The sequence below is a fragment of the Ylistrum balloti genome, unplaced genomic scaffold, assembly GCF_031769215.1.
Source record: "Ylistrum balloti isolate Yb309-2 unplaced genomic scaffold, AGI_CSIRO_Ybal_v1 Utg369686, whole genome shotgun sequence".
In the NCBI taxonomy this organism is placed as follows: Eukaryota; Metazoa; Mollusca; class Bivalvia; order Pectinida; family Pectinidae; genus Ylistrum; species Ylistrum balloti.
Genome location: NW_026781924.1, coordinates 460,278 through 477,286, shown reverse-complemented (window position 1 = coordinate 477,286; position 17,009 = coordinate 460,278). Strand labels below are relative to the sequence as shown.

The window sequence follows — 17,009 nt, the reverse complement described above, 5'->3', positions numbered from 1 at the left end:
TTGTGTGTTGATCATGAAAGCTGGCCAGAACTGCTTGTGTTGATCCTGGCCAGAACTGATTACAGTTGTGTTGATCAGGAAAGCTGGCCAGAACTGATTACAGTTGTGTTGACTAGGAAAGCTGGCCAGAACTGATTACAGTTGTGTTGACTAGGAAAGCTGGCCAGAACTGATTACAGTTGTGTTGATCATGAAAGCTGGCCAGAACTGATTACAGTTGTGTTGACTATGAAAGCTGGCCAGAACTGATTACAGTTGTGTTGACTATGAAAGCTGGCCAGAACTGATTACAGTTGTGTTGATCATGAAAGCTGGCCAGAACTGATTACAGTTGTGTTGATCATGAAAGCTGGCCAGAACTGATTACAGTTGTGTTGATCAGGAAAGCTGGCCAGAACTGATTACAGTTGTGTTGACTAGGAAAGCTGGCCAGAACTGATTACAGTTGTGTTGACTAGGAAAGCTGGCCAGAACTGATTACAGTTGTGTTGACTAGGAAAGCTGGCCAGAACTGATTACAGTTGTGTTGACTAGAACTGATTACAGTTGTGTTGACTAGGAAAGCTGGCCAGAACTGATTACAGTTGTGTTGACTAGGAAAGCTGGCCAGAACTGATTACAGTTGTGTTGACTAGGAAAGCTGGCCAGAACTGATTACAGCTGTGTTGATCAGGAAAGCTGGCCAGAACTGATTACAGTTGTGTTGACTAGGAAAGCTGGCCAGAACTGATTACAGTTGTGTTGACTAGGAAAGCTGGCCAGAACTGATTACAGCTGTGTTGATCATGAAAGCTGGCCAGAACTGATTACAGCTGTGTTGACTAGGAAAGCTGGCCAGAACTGATTACAGTTGTGTTGATCAGGAAAGCTGGCCAGAACTGATTACAGTTGTGTTGACTAGGAAAGCTGGCCAGAACTGATTACAGTTGTGTTGACTAGGAAAGCTGGCCAGAACTGATTACAGTTGTGTTGACTAGGAAAGCTGGCCACAACTGATTACAGTTGTGTTGACTAGGAAAGCTGGCCAGAACTGATTACAGCTGTGTTGACTAGGAAAGCTGGCCACAACTGATTACAGCTGTGTTGACTAGGAAAGCTGGCCACAACTGATTACAGTTGTGTTGACTAGGAAAGCTGGCCACAACTGATTACAGTTGTGTTGATCATGAAAGCTGGCCAGAACTGATTACAGTTGTGTTGACTAGGAAAGCTGGCCACAACTGATTACAGTTGTGTTGACTAGGAAAGCTGGCCAGAACTGATTACGGTTGTGTTGACTAGGAAAGCTGGCCAGAACTGATTACAGTTGTGTTGACTAGGAAAGCTGGCCACAACTGATTACAGTTGTGTTGACTAGGAAAGCTGGCCAGAACTGACCACAAATGTGTTGATCAGGACAGGTGCACAGAACTGGCCATGGTTGTTTTATTCATCTGTCCTTCTGCTCTTCAAGTCTACAACTTTCTTGACCACCATTGTTTTCCTTTTCAACACATGAGAATTATTATATTATCCCCATATACTAACTATCAAAAATTCTTGATTTCAATGTTTGGTGAATTAGAATTCACTATATCTTATTCTGGGAAACTATTTAAATTGTCTACAACTGGAACAGCTAAAATCTGTTTCCTCATATCCATCCTAGAGTGTTGTTGTTTAGCTCCTTATTGTGTCTTCTTATCCTGGTTTCATTTCAGAGCTCTCACACCCCTTGTTGGGACTGGGGCCCGGGGCCCTTAGAATTGGGGAAAATAGCTGCTTTTTCCTTAGAATTGGATATTGAATCCTTCTTATCAAAAACTGTCATTCTGTTTGCCTCTTTAACATATTCTGCTGTAAGGACCAACTTTCATCAAGAAAGTTATTTTTCGGATTTCCACTTTCTGAATTTAAAGTTTTGCATTTGTCTGAATTTAATTTTAAGTATCTTTTCTTTTTACCAATCACACAAATCCGGTGGATCTTTTGGATCATATTGTTGTCAATCACTGTATTGCTACTTCTTCCAAAGATTTACTATCACAAGCAAAATTTTTGTTTGATGTAGCAATATTTTTTGAGTATCATCCAATGAAAAAATACTGGACCAAAGCAACCCTTTGAGGGCACCGCTTTTAAAACTTGATAAAGGCTAAGACTGACCTATTTAAAGTTGTCAGGATGCACAGTGGTAACACATCTGACTTTCATCTAAGCATCTGGGGTTCAAACATGAACAGGTATGGGGTCACCTGTCTGACAATGTGGATTTTACCCCACTAGTCCGGTTTCATCTGAAAGTAGGATCCCTCAATCTCTTCCATCCAGACCAATAAGAGTGACAAATATAAGCTTAGAGCTTGTTTTACAATATGTTGTAAAATAAATCATATTTATATCTATTCTATTTTTTCTATCAGTTTGAAATGCTGAAATCAATGCTTTCCACCTTTTTGAGAAGCCTCATGCAAGAATTCTGTCAAATGCTTTTCAAGCAAGAAAACTAGGTAGGTAGAGAATATTCATGACATTTCCTTTATTTGTTATCTAGAACTTCTGATTGTTGATTGGCGGGTGGTTATGTTTCCTTTTAGGGCTCCAAACGTAATATTCTTAACTACTACACTAGTTCAGCTGACTGAGTTTTTCATGTCCTTTTTCAGTCAAATTACTCTCTTTTCAGGATTTCCTTTTTCATATTAACTACAGGAAGTACATAACACATACAAAGAAAAAAAAGTGAAAATATTAAACATACTGTCAGTAATAGAGTTGTGACACACAAGTAGAATTCACAGTAATGCTTTGTGCCAATGGCAAATTGCAACATGACAAACATAACAAGAAATAGTCTCTTTCACATAAAGACACTTCATCAAATGTGTATACATGAGTCTTGCTGAATCAGACTTTGCAATAAGTATGTAACTTGGCAAAACTTCAGAGATTGTCTGAAAAGATAAATTTTGAAACAAAACACCATTAACTAGTTTGGATCACAGTTTGGAGCCCCTTAAACTTTAGATTATACATCAATATTATCGCAAAATATTTTGTTACATTTTTTAACTGCAACAAAATTCATCAGTGAAAACACTAAGCTCCCTCTGAATGGCTTTTCCATAATTAAAATTAAAATTCATAATTCATTTAGTCTCTCGTAACTGTATAAAAACAAGAGTGTGCAACTCTATATTAATTTCAATATCAATGTCGAAAATATATATTTGTTTTACCATTGCTAAACTCAAATAAACTATCTGAATTAAATTGTAACGTTAATACAGGGCTGTGTGTTTAGGGTGTTTGCCTTCTGAATATCATTAAGCTTACGTTTAATAATGAATATTGAATATCATTGAAGCGCAACACTTCAGAAAAGAAAACGATTTCGTTCATTCAAAATAGCAACATGCAAATTGACAACAACCTGATATAAAGCCGAATTATATTATTATCATAATGATCATAATTTACCGCTCGACATTTGATTTCTTGGAATAAAAACTTACGACGAAACTTATGTTGTGGCGCTGGGTATACTTTGGAAAGGCCCTCTTCTCACGCAGAATGGATAAAGTCCGGTGATAACCGAAAGACCGTACATCTCGTGCTAAACGAGAACCAAACGAGAAACGGAAATCGTATTTGCTTCGTATGATTGTGGTGTGAGAAAAACGTTGTTTGCAGGTCCCCCACTCAAAGATCCAAGATGCCGAGAATAATGATCAAAGGTGGTGTGTGGCGGAACACCGAGGTAAGTATAGCATACATAGAATAAATCAAATAATGACATCGGTGTTTGAACAGATACATACTCATCTCGTGTGGAAATTATGTTGAGCAGGGTAAGTGAGAATGGTAAAAGTTGTGTGTGGATATAAACAAACGCAAAATGTACTCCGAAATAGTAGTTTTTAGTAATTACTACAGATCCACGGATGTTTTGTTATAGATAAGTCACTGTTTTTCCTGATTTTATGGTTGATTCAATTGCCAGGGTCATTGTCTTGTCATTTTTTCAGCCTGACTTATCAGGTACAAGAGCACCGGGAAATCTTGCCATATAGTCTGGATTTGGCTATCGTCTTGCGTCGATTTACCCCATACAAAACATACTTAATCATATCATATTTAATACAGTTAAATATAGATGTACAAAAAGTGATTCTTCAATGTTAGATATAAATATTCACAGCTTCCCATGTCGATATTTATGAATACGTGACCATCATACTCTATCAGGCTTTCTTACAATTTATAGCCAGATTTTGTCGGTGCTCCAGTACCTTGTCATTGCTTTTTCAAATCCATTTCTTTGCTTGTTGAATTTTCATTTGTTAGACTAACATTTTTGAGACAATCTTCATTCAATTGAAAATTCAACAATAGCCTTATCCTTGTGTACTTGTCTGAAACATAAGGAATGTATAGGCCCAGGACTGAATTTACATAAACTTGTTTTGATTGCCAAGTATCCATAGTGCGGATGCGAATCTGTCAGTACAGTAGCTGATGGGCCATAACAGAGTGTTTCATGTGAAGTTCCCTGTTTATGTCATTTGTGCTCTTAGGAAGCTGAGAAAGGAACCATGGATACATGCTTGTGTCCTTGGATAGAGCCCCTTATAATTACCCCTATTGTTCTGGATGGCATACTACAGGCCTACCATATGTTGTTCAATTTAGGTAGTCCCCAGGTTCTAAAAGGAAATTTCATCTCAGAATGCAGTGGTTTTTTTCATGTCACTTAATTTCAAACTTATGGCTGTAATATCTTCATACATGTTTGTTTTGTTTGCAGGATGAAATTTTGAAGGCTGCTGTTATGAAATATGGGAAAAACCAGTGGGCAAGAATCGCATCACTGCTGCACAGAAAGTCTGCCAAACAGTGTAAAGCCAGATGGTAAGGGAATACATTACATTGCTTCTTACTGCACATCATCTTTTTTATTTTGTTGCTTAGATATATATCTGTAACAGTAGAAACCAAATATGGATTCAAAGTGAGACGTTATTTTTTTAGAGATAACTTTGGATAAATGCTCTAACCAATCATACAGCTGGAGAAGGAGCTGTCAAACAAGCACAGTTTTATAACTCTGCAGGAATTTCTGATTTCTTCTGATGTTCTTGTTAAAGTCTAACTGTGAAATTTGGCATCAATTTGCAGTACTTGTTGATAGTGATTGACTATTTTACAGATCAGAACGAGTCTCAAGCATTATCACTTTCATTTTCGATCTTCAGATCTATTAACAAAAATTACTATATAGTCAGAATCATAAACATCTTTATGTACTTCAACAAAAAGTATTACACTTAAATTCTGTTTATTTAGGTGCTGTACATAATTTATTCTTCATTGATAATCTGACTTCAATAAGAGTGATAGGCCTTTTACATATCAATGATACCATTTGTCTGGATACCCTCTGATGCCTGTAGTTGTTACTAAAAGTATGGTTAATTATTAGTTTGTAATGTATTGAAAGCAATATCTGTGTGCTTTTAGGTTTGAATGGTTGGACCCTAGTATCAAGAAGACAGAATGGAGCAGAGAAGAGGAGGAAAAATTGCTACATTTGGCCAAGCTGATGCCAACACAATGGAGAACAATTGCCCCTATCATTGGACGTACTGCTGCCCAGTGTCTGGAGCATTATGAATACTTACTGTATGTTGTATTTTTTCTCCGAAGATAAGATGGTTTTCTTTTATATACTTAGCTAAAACAGTAATTCTGTAAAAGATATTATGATTAGTTGACTAATGACTTAAAATAATAATGTGTAGCAAAAGGTGTACACAGGTTGTATTGTGTTATTAGCACAGTTGAAAATTACCAGAACAACACATTAATTCAAGCAAAATACCATAATTACACTAGTAGTTGTATTTTATGCTCTTTCATAAACCCCAAAAATAGATTTTAAAATGAGTTCTGACAAATAATTGATTAAACCTGTTATTTTGTACAAGTACTATTATATGGTTTGCATAGCTTTATATTTATTATGTTAATGTAATTATGCATGATGTTATGTAAACAAAAAATGCAGTGGACCGCAGGTCAGATAGAAACATAAAAAAAAATCACATCTATATCAGTGTTATTCTGTTTTGTGATTTAGAGATAAAGCACAAAATCGCGATGAATCTGAGGATGATCCAAGGAAACTTCGACCAGGAGAGATTGATCCAAATCCAGAAACAAAACCAGCCAAGCCAGATCCTGTGGACATGGATGAAGATGGTAATCATGTAAAATTTTATCTTATAGAAGATGTTTTATGTATTTCTGTAAAGATAACATTAAGCTTTTCATGGCATCATTTTAGGAGTAAACTCAGTTTCAAAAGCCAGGAGAGCTATTTTTTTCATAAGATCTGATATAAGATAAGCCTAGTACAGGGCTCTCGATCTGCCAGATTTGGGGCCGAATATTCCGAATGCAAAATAGTATCTTTTTTCCCAATTTAGACCCGAAGTTTTCCCAATTCTAAGGAAAACACCATTATTTTTCCCGATTCTAAGGGCCCCAGGCCCAAAATGGGGTGTGAGAGCCCTGTAGTAATTACTTTGTCAGTGAATGGTGTGTATGAACATGAAGAAATCCCTCGTCTGTGTTTGATGTTATTGTAAAATCAGAATCCAGATTCTAGTTGATTGCTAAAATTCAATAAAATTGTTTATATATATATATACTTTTTCCCATTTAGAGTTGGAGATGTTATCTGAAGCCCGTGCTAGGCTAGCAAACACACAGGGTAAAAAAGCCAAACGTAAAGCAAGAGAAAAACAGCTGGAAGAGGCAAGGTAATGCATATTTCACTTGTAGTACTGCAAAGAAGGAAAACAAAATGAAATATTTCTGTATGATGGCCATTAATTAATCTTAAGTAAACGATCCCAGTTGGTTTTCATAATATTGAGTTACTGTGTAAGTGATTAACAATATATTACTTTTCAGTTTACTCCATATTTAGAACTTTTTAAAACTGTTAAACGTTAACTCTTGACATCATATGTTCCTGTCAATGGCTTGGTTAATATTTGTTCACTTTTGCAGGAGATTGGCAGCTTTACAGAAGAGACGTGAGCTGAGGGCAGCGGGTATTGAGTAAGTAAGGGAGATAACTCATCCTTATCTCTAGACTTTCTATGGGGTTCAGACTGTAATATACAGTAAAATGTGATGGATTTTACTGAAAACTCAATAATGTACAAACCTTATGAATAATCTTCTAGTCCTATTGGAGACACAAAAACATGGAGAACATTTTTAATGCATTAGGTATTACTGATTTGCATTCTTATTTTTTCACTTAGAGAAATGTTTCGTTGTGCTAACAGATACGTTACAAGCATTGCTTGTCCTGTGTTTTTACATGGTGTCAATCACTATCACTAAAGTTCAGAAATAAAGACAGAAGTCAAATATTTCTGATGAATGTTTAACAAGGCACTGTATATCATGAACAGCATCAAGAAACAGAGGAAGAAGAAGAGAGGAGTTGACTACAATGCTGAAATTCCATTTGAAAAGAAACCTGCTCCAGGTAAATATAGATTTATATTCAATGGTTTAAATTTTAAAGAGTCTTTCCCATTATTAGCAGAAATTGAGAAAAAAAAATATGCAACATGATATGTATTTAAAGTTTTAAAATGCCATCTAATTATTCTAAAATCTAAGATTTTGAAGATTATTCTTATGTAGTATAGAAACATTCTTTGTATACACAGACTTAACTTGTAGATCTTTGCCATGACCTTGAGTTCAAGGTCACAAAAATAGATCAAAAGTCAGATCAAAGAAATGCATCACTAGAATATACTTGTGTATCAAACCATCAAATTTTCTCTGATGAAATTGAAGTAAATGTTTTTATCATGCCAAGATTGTGTTGTTATGTTAAATGGAAATTTCTTGACTGTAATGACTTAATACATTTGTGTACAGGTTTCTACGATACTTCTGAGGAAGTATATGTGGCAGAAGAACCCAATTTCAAGCGTCTCAGACAACAAAATCTTGATGGAGACCGCAGATCAGACAAGGAAGAGGTAACTTTCATCAGTGTAGTTTGTTGATCAATATATTGTGACATGTTGTAAGAACTCAGAATTTTAGCTATAATGTTCCACCTCTTGGGGTTAAAAATTTCAATGATTTCACAATATTTTTTAATACATCACTATAAACATACATAGCTTTGACAATACTTTACCAGTTAATCACTGCTGTTGACTTTCCTAGTTCAACCATTTGGCAGTTTATGTGACATTTCACTGTCTATACACTGTCATTGATTATAGAAAGAACAGACTCTATCTACATAATATTTTTTAATTGCCTTCGCTAGAATTTGATCATGAATTACTGAATTGATTTTTTGTAACATTGTTATCTGTAAAAAAAATCATATAAATAACTTGTCTGTTATTTATTACCAGAAAGAGCGAAGGAAGGACAAACAAAAACAGAAGAAGAGAAAAGAGAACGACCTACCAGGAGCTATTGCCAGCCAAAGCAAGTAAGTAGCCATTATCATAGATTTATTTCATAAATACGTAAATCTATTCAAGGAAAAAACAAGAATAAGTTTTTTCATACTGAAAATTCAATCTGGTTATCAATATCCTTTATTTGGAGTTATACAATCATTTAAGGAAATGTTTAGTTTGAATTGAAATGTATTTCTTAATGTTATGTTTGATATTTAGCCCACCATCATCAGTAACTGACTGCTATCTAATAATACTATCAAATGATATTTGCTAAAAGTTGCTTAATAAAAATATCTTCATTACCATCAATACCATCATTGAGTACATTCAATGAAGACCAGTTCATGAACATTTACAAAACCTGTAACACAAAAAAAAATAAACAAATCTTCAAGAACTGAAAACAGATCCTCAAATGGTGGGCGCCAAGATCCCTCTGGGATTTCTTGTTTAATTCTGATAACATGATTAGAATTTAAGGATTTGTTGACTTAAAGACTGAAGTGTTTATAATTCTTGAAACATTCCACACATTGATAACATTGAACCTATAAACTTCAAAAATTCTTTAAATATTTCCATCCGTTAAAGAATACTGGAATGTTACCATATGTTGTTGAATTAGCTTTCAGGAACCAGTAAAGAAAAGGAGCAAGTTGGTGTTGCCTTCCCCTCAGATATCTGATGCTGAACTTGAGGAGGTAAACATGATAATATATCTGTAGTCAGCATTGGCCATCTTCATAACAATTACATATCTTTAGCAGGTTATTCAAGATGGGGTATTCATAGTGTGGTTCACTTCCATCAAAGACGATTATACTTTCAGATTATCGTGTTGATTAAATGTGTTATTGCTTAGTGAGACTTTGTAGTGTGTTATAAATTATTGAATTCAGAGACAAACTTGTTGATATTATTATCTTGTTTCCCAGGTTGTGAAGGTCGGTCAGGCCAGTGAGTATGCACGTCAACAGGCTGAGGAGAGCGGAACCCAGGATGGGGCAAGTCAGGCCCTCCTCCAGGACTACAGTCTCAACCCTACAGCTACCAACCTGCGCACCCCAAGGACTCCAGCACTGCAGGACAACATCATCCAGGTATGTAGAATTTAGTTCCACCCAATTGGTTTTGTAGTGAGTTGTATTAGTTTGGTTGGTTGAGCATCAAACTTTGCAACATCTAAATAAGTTATGTCACAATCTCGAATGAGAACAAGGTATGCAACAACAGAACCAACAGGCAAACTAAAAACCCAACAATTGTTGGTTTTTATCTTTATAACACTGTAATGCCGTACAGAAACAGAAATATAGGATTTCCATTTGTTTTGTTTGTAGGGTATCAACTCACCAAGAATATGTTTGTTGAGTTCATTTGACTGGTGTTTAAATGATTTGTTTTTTGTTTTTTCACAATGGACATCAATGGAAAATTTTTTTATCAAGATATATATATATAAAGATTATGTATTACTATGAGAACCATGAGTGGAGAGATGTGTTTTGTCACAATCCATTTATAATTTCTTTGTCATAAGTTACAGAATTAAGACTTTTATTTACAGGAAGCGCAGAACATAATGGCGTTGACTGTAGTTGACACACCCCTAAAGGGTGGACTAAACACACCTCTGACCGAGTCTGATTTTAGTAGTGTTACTCCCAAACACAATCTACCACAGACTCCAAACACAATGATCGCCACACCAATGAGGACTCCAGGCCCAGGGGAGGGACCAGGTATGTTTATTCATAGACTTTGATTGTGCTTGGTGAACTGTTATGTTTAAACATGGGTTAAAAGTAAGCTCACCAACCTAGTATTTTTCAGCATTGGTTAAATGTAAGCACACTAACTAAGTATGTTTAAACATAGGTTAAAAGTGAGCTCACCAACCAATAATGGGTAAGACTAAGTAAAGACTAAGCTTGTTGACCAAATGTTTATACATCAGTTGAAAGTTAGATCAGTGGCCATGTTTGATTAAACATTAGCTTAAAGTGAGCTCGCTGACATGGTATGTTTATACATAGACTTAAAATTAGTTCACTGATGAGATTTGTATCTACAATGGCTTAAAGTGTACACTTAAGAAAGTTCAGGTGATAAAATGATAGTAAGTGAAAAGAGAATATTTGATTGATGTATAGGACTTAATGTATAAGGAAGATTGGGGAATTATATAGCATATTATATAGAAAATTATTTGTGTTTACTATAGGAATGACCCCTCAGATGGTTGGGGGGATGACACCTAGGGGAATGCCCGGACAACAGACACCTTTGAGGACACCAGTTAGAGACAAACTAAACATCAACCAGCCCGAGGAGAACTTTGATATGGCAGTCAGTGACCAGTTCTATCAGGTGAGGACTACCCAGCTATAATGCTGCTGTCATTTAAACACTTTAGGATTGTTGTAACATTTGAGATGTATTTTTTCACCTGTATACTGTTAACAACCATCTGTTGATTCTTATTCTTCATTAAGAGATTTTCTATCAAACAGATTTTGGAAAAACACTAGGAAAATATTTCATTATTAAAAATGTCGATGTTCTGGTGAAATTGGAAAAAAAAATTGGAAAAAGAAATTGTGATTCTTTAACTGCTAGAGAAGAAAAGGAACAGAAATCTGAAAAATGTATTTGCTGATTAATTATGTAAAGACTGGTGTGATTTTTCTGGACAAATTGAACATTTTGGTTTGCCTTTGAGTGATTATGCTTTATTGTTTGTTGAAGTCAAACTTCCTTATGTTTACAGCAAGACCTAAAGAAACAGCTGAAGCAAGGTCTTGCCAGTCTTCCGCGTCCAAAGAATGATTACGAGATTGTAGTCCCTGAGGACATGGAGCAGACGGGCGACGAGCAGATGGAGACTGACACATATGTAGAAGACCAGGCTGATGTGGACCAGCGCTACGAGGAGATCCAACATGCCAAACGTAATTTTTTCACTAAACAAACTGCTTCATGCCCTCTGTGTGCTGACACAATCCAGTACTTCAATCTTTACCAATCACTCCTCGTTGTATTTAGGTGAAGCCATATGTAAAGGATATTACCTAAGTTTCCATTTGAAATGACATGTATGAACAAGTCAGGAGAGGAAAAATGAAAAAAAAAATTGGAAACCAATGTAAGATTCTGTTTATCACATAACTTCAGACCTTTCAGTCATGAAAAAAAGGACTGTTACAAAATCTCAACTGGTGACATTCTCATTCTATATGTCTTTCTTTGGTTGTGAGTTACATGATTAAGACATCAAAATGGAAACAATGAGCCTTCAGCCAATCACAGCTACCTGAAACTAAGGTCAGGGTCTTAGTAATGATTATTAGTACACCCTCATCACTCAGCAAGCTTTATTTCTACCACACTTGAATCAGACTGTATGATTTTTTTAGGAGTTTTGTAGCCAAAATCATGGTCACTTATGAATATGAAATAATGAGGTTGTACATAACCATTAAACTTGGTGTGTCAGAATACCAGAAATTTAAACATGAGGAGAGAAAGTAAATCTGGTAGAATTTCTCAGAAATCTTAATCCATTTCCCAGCTTTCTGTACATTGCTTCACAATTTTTTTTTAATTTCAGTTCAAATGTCAAAAAATTTCATTCATTGTGAATAAATCTATTTCTACGAGTGCTTGACACATCAGGATTTGATATATCAGACACTGAAAAGAAACAGTAAATTGTCCTGCCACAAAACATTCGAATGATTTGATTTTTTTTTATTCCAACAACATATTTTCAATATTTAGAGTTAATAAGTGATGAAAGGTTTTAACACTTTCTTTGATGATAGGTATGAAGGAATTACGACTCCGTTCCCAAGCGGTGCAATTGGATCTTCCTCGGCCAGCAGATATCAACAAAAACATCCTACGTGTGGTAGGACCAGGTGACCCACCTCTGCTGGAACTACAGAAGGTAAACTCCTGTTGTCAGACAATTTTATTACACCTGTAATCAGGTTGATAATTTCAGATTTGGAAAACTCTTTAGAAAAATGATCAAAATTTCTGGTCTGCTAGCACAGAATACATATTGATTAGATTCAATATTCAAAACTTCCAAAAAATTATTTTTCTTTTTCAAGCTGTATATCTGGAAAATGTAAGCTAACATTTATAACAATAATTACATTTTGTTTCATAGCAAAACAACTGTTGTAAATATGTTTTATTTGTGATTGAAACCAGTAGATAAGTAATGAGGGGATTGAGAGAGAAACTAATTTGACAGTAACTATATATCACTGTTGATAGGCAGAAGAGCTGATCAAAAAAGAGATGCTGACGATGCTACATTATGATGCTGTGTACAGCCCCACACCAGGGCAGCTGGGAGTCAACCCCAACAGTAAAAAGCCAAGCCAGAAGGGTGTGGTGAATCAGGCCCAACATCTAGCTTATCTAGAGCAGCATCCTTATTCCAGCTACACTGAGGATGACATTGATATGGTAGGTTTTCTGTATGTTGTCATATTGGACACATACTTAGAACCATGAACTGTTTATAGTTACTTGTGATCTGATGCTGTTTAGGTTACAGCCTGTACTGAAAGCTTACCTGTTCTCATTGAGTATTGTCAAGGGAAGTCATGTGATCCAGTGGCGACATACTCACCTTTCACCTCTACGTTCAGGGATCACCTGTACGATCATGTGGGTTTTCACCGGGTAGTCTGGTTTCCTCCCACTATAAGACCCCTCACACACTTCCATTCAGACCAACAAGAGTGATTGGTGTAGGTTTCAAAAACTTGTTTTACAATTGTTGTAAAGAAATAAAGTTTGTTATATTACTGCCATGGCTGTTATTGTCCAATAGTTCAAATTTTTGCTGTTTTCATGCTATCCAGGCCAAGCAGCTGCTGAAAAGAGAGATGGAGGTGGTAAAGACAGGCATGAACCACGGAGACTTGTCTATAGAATCCTACTCGCAGGTGTGGGAGGAGTGTTACTCCCAGGTACTCTATCTCCCCTCACAAAACCGCTACACACGTGCCAACCTCGCAAACAAAAAGGACCGCATAGAGTCACTCGAGAAACGTCTTGAGGTAAGTGTCACAAATCAGGGCTGGTTAAAACAGAATTGAAACTCATTTCTCACTGTAAATATTCTATAGGTCTATGTTATGTTTTGTTATAAGATGTATATATTGTTACTTTTAGATCAATATATTTACTTTATTTCAAGAAATTTTATAAATGTTTTGTAGTCTCATTCTAATGAATGACCATAATTTTGTATCGTGAAATGAAATCGGCAGCTTCAATTTGCATTTTTACCCGCGGACATTACATGGAAGGTGGGTTTTTTCCCCAGATTTTTGTGTTAAAAAAGGGGTGCGGACATTACACAGATGCGGACATTACGTGGGTTTTTACGGTAGTCATATTTTTGAAGAAATTATGTCTTATACTTGCTGTTGTGATATCTGTTTGGCCTGAAAAATAATATATTACACAAACATGTATCTATGACAACCATCGTTTTACCCCACCTGATGTTAAATGGCATTTGTAATTTTCAGGGTAACAGAGCACACATGACCAAAGATGCTAAACAAGCAGCAAAGCTAGAAAAAAGATTAAAGATCCTTCTCGGAGGCTATCAGGTAAGACATTGTCTCACTTACAGAAAAAATATTTAGCTGCTATTTTATTTTTAGGGATAAGATCTTCTTTTTATTATTATTTTTTTTTTATTGGCAGAAGGATCTGACTTTCACTTGAAAACTTCCACTGGTTTTCTTTTTGTATATTCCATTCCTAATATTCAAAATTCAGAATACCGTGAAGGTTAAGGTATTGTTTATTTAAATGTTGTCAGAGTCTGTGATGGTTCCTCACTATAGTTCTTACCTCTGATACATTAAATGATATTTAGCACTACAGCTATTTCATCTGAGGTACTTGGTTGTAAATAGATTGATATCACAAAAAATATTATTTTACAAGTGATGTTCTCTGACGAGAAGTGATATGGTGGTTGCAAAGATGTCTTACAATATTTTCCCTATTTTCAGTCACGTTCCCAAGGTTTGATTAAACAGATTCATGATGTTTATGAACAAATTGAGCAGACCTTTGTGGAGCTGAAAACATTTGAAAATCTGCGACAACATGAGTTAGGAGCTATACCAAAACGATCAGAGGTGAGTTCTTTAGTGGTAATAAATTTGCAAATTGATTTGGAGCTTTAGAAAATGTGGAATGTAATCTTTTTTGCATTTCTGATAAAAGTTGCAGTTTTTGTCTAATATTGAATTGAATCTCATAAATTGGTTACAAAGTCTTTAAAAGTGTGTCACTATGTTCCTCATGAGCTTAAGAGTGAAAGCAGAAATGATCACTTCCAATATTCTACAGAATTCATGTGAAATCTATGTATAATGAATCGTACAGGAGAGTTCATTTAGCATAGGATTCTTTTGAAGGAAGATTTAAGAATAGTTAATTTTAGTGAGGCCCTGGTGAGCTAAAATGAAAAATTTGTGATGAGTTTCGTAAATCACATATTAAGTGGAAATGAAAAATCTTTTTATCTTATGATCAGTTATTTAGACAAATATTGTAAAAAACAGACATTTCTAAGTCAAACTTGAATGTCCTTTCAGCTCTATCTCTATGGTCCTGATTGTTCATCATAATGTAATTTTTGAAAATGTCATTTCATTATCTAAACCAGACATTACAAAGGTTATAACACATGTGTAATAGACAAAAAAATACTGGTATATTCATTGCAAGACAAGATAGATTTACCGTATATATTTTGACATTTTTTTTTATTTTAGTTTAAAGTAAGAAATTTAAATTACTGTGCAAAGAAAGTTTTTATGAAGCAAGTATTAAAATGAATTTTAAAGCTCAACTTTTTGGGCTGTCATAGCAGAGTTATTTTGTAGTTGTCTCTTCCACAACATTTGTTTTTTTCTTTTTTCAGTCTTTAACAGAAGATGTACAGAGACAGACAGAGCGAGAAAGAGAGTTACAAAAAAAGTTCAGTGAGCTTCAGTACAGAAAAGACATACTGCAGTACGAGAGGAGGTGAAAGGACATTGACAGTGAGCTTCAGTACAGAAAAGACATACTGCAGTACGAGAGGAGGTGAAAGGACATTGACAGTGAGCTTCAGTACAGAAAAGACATACTGCAGTACGAGAGGAGGTGAAAGGACATTGACAGTGAGCTTCAGTACAGAAAAGACATACTGCAGTACGAGAGGAGGTGAAAGGACATTGACAGTGAGCTTCAGTACAGAAAAGATATACTGCAGTACGAGAGGAGGTGAAAGGACATTGACAGTGAGCTTCAGTACAGAAAAGACATACTGCAGTAGGAGAGGAGGTGAAAGGACAATGACATTGTCATTTATAGAAAAGACATTTCAGCATGAGAGGATGTGAAAGAAACTTGATGTGAATTGTAGAAAATATGTTTGAGAAGAATTTACATGAGTTGGATAGAAAAGGCATTCTTCAGAGAAGAGGAAAGAAAAAAAGAAGATAATGTTGATTGAATGTGTTCTGTTCAAATATGAATGCAATTGTTTGGTGTATGGATGATAGAAAAACAGTCAAGGACAGATGTTGTGAAATTTACTTCAACTGATATAGAGAAGAAAATTGTGAAATATGAATGATTATAGTAAATATTATAGATAGTAGTTCACTACCAGTTTGGCTTAAATAGGTCACTGTGACCTACATCCGAGGAAATGCATTTTAGGTAAAGTTGTGAATTGTTTTGGGAGATCCCGTAACCCATAGGAAGCTCTCGTCTTACTCTTAATTCTAACGTGAAGTAAGTGTATAAGCGTATCTGTTTAATAGTCTATATACTCCGGGACCTGAACGCCTCACCTATAAATCAGGGGGGGTTACTCTTTGTGATTTGCGACAAATGTTTCTCATTGGACAATGTGTAAATTTTCAGTAAGAAGCCACATTGACTCAACAGCAGTCATTTTGTTCAACCAGGAAGCAAAAGTGGCATTATATTAATGCTTGTAATATAATAGCTTGCATTCCAAATTTTGAATAAAATGAGACAATACCAACATTTTTACCAATCATTCGCTTACTCATAAATTCAATAAAATATCTATTAAGTTCACTTCTGTAACACACATTACAATAATAAAAACAATTATGAACTCTGTCTAGGATCTTGGTGCCCACTACTGTTTGATCTTTAAAACTGTAACATCTTTTCCCTTCTTTACTGTCAAATCCAAGATTTTGCTTTTCTGATCAAACAGATTAAAAGGTACAATTAGGGACCAAAAAGAACCTGTATATGAAATTTGAGAGATCCATTCAGTACTCTCCTTAAGAAATTAGCAAAACAAACTTTTAACTGTCAAAGCGAAGACTGCCACATGTAGATCATTTTGTTTTTTAATCTGACTCAACATTGAATGAACACAACTAGAGAAAAGGAGTACCCTTCTTACTATTATGCTGTCTGAGATTTATATAT

The 17,009-nt window shown here is 35.3% G+C and overlaps 1 protein-coding gene across 1 annotated transcript; it reads left to right on the top strand.

Annotated features, from left to right (window-relative positions):
* The first annotated feature begins 3,661 nt into the window (after positions 1-3,661).
* LOC132564999 (cell division cycle 5-like protein) lies at positions 3,662-16,588 on the top strand. Its single transcript, XM_060229607.1, has 20 exons — positions 3,662-3,739; positions 4,787-4,890; positions 5,500-5,661; positions 6,119-6,240; positions 6,707-6,803; positions 7,057-7,107; positions 7,470-7,546; positions 7,951-8,054; positions 8,445-8,524; positions 9,124-9,199; positions 9,434-9,598; positions 10,066-10,240; positions 10,723-10,868; positions 11,269-11,449; positions 12,323-12,447; positions 12,786-12,980; positions 13,382-13,579; positions 14,057-14,140; positions 14,552-14,680; positions 15,472-16,588. Exons 1-20 carry the CDS (start codon positions 3,695-3,697, stop codon positions 15,577-15,579), a joined length of 2,424 nt encoding a protein of 807 aa, XP_060085590.1. The 5' UTR covers positions 3,662-3,694; the 3' UTR covers positions 15,580-16,588.
* The last annotated feature ends 421 nt before the right edge of the window (positions 16,589-17,009 follow it).

Excerpts from the sequence above, each read along its gene's own strand:
- LOC132564999 (XM_060229607.1), top strand. The coding sequence starts at position 3,695 with ATGCCGAGAATAATGATCAAAGGTGGTGTGTGGCGGAACACCGAG. Across the intron at positions 3,740-4,786 it reads GTGTGTGGCGGAACACCGAG|GATGAAATTTTGAAGGCTGC; the intron begins GTAAGTATAGCA and ends TTTTGTTTGCAG. Across the intron at positions 6,241-6,706 it reads TGTGGACATGGATGAAGATG|AGTTGGAGATGTTATCTGAA; the intron begins GTAATCATGTAA and ends TTTCCCATTTAG.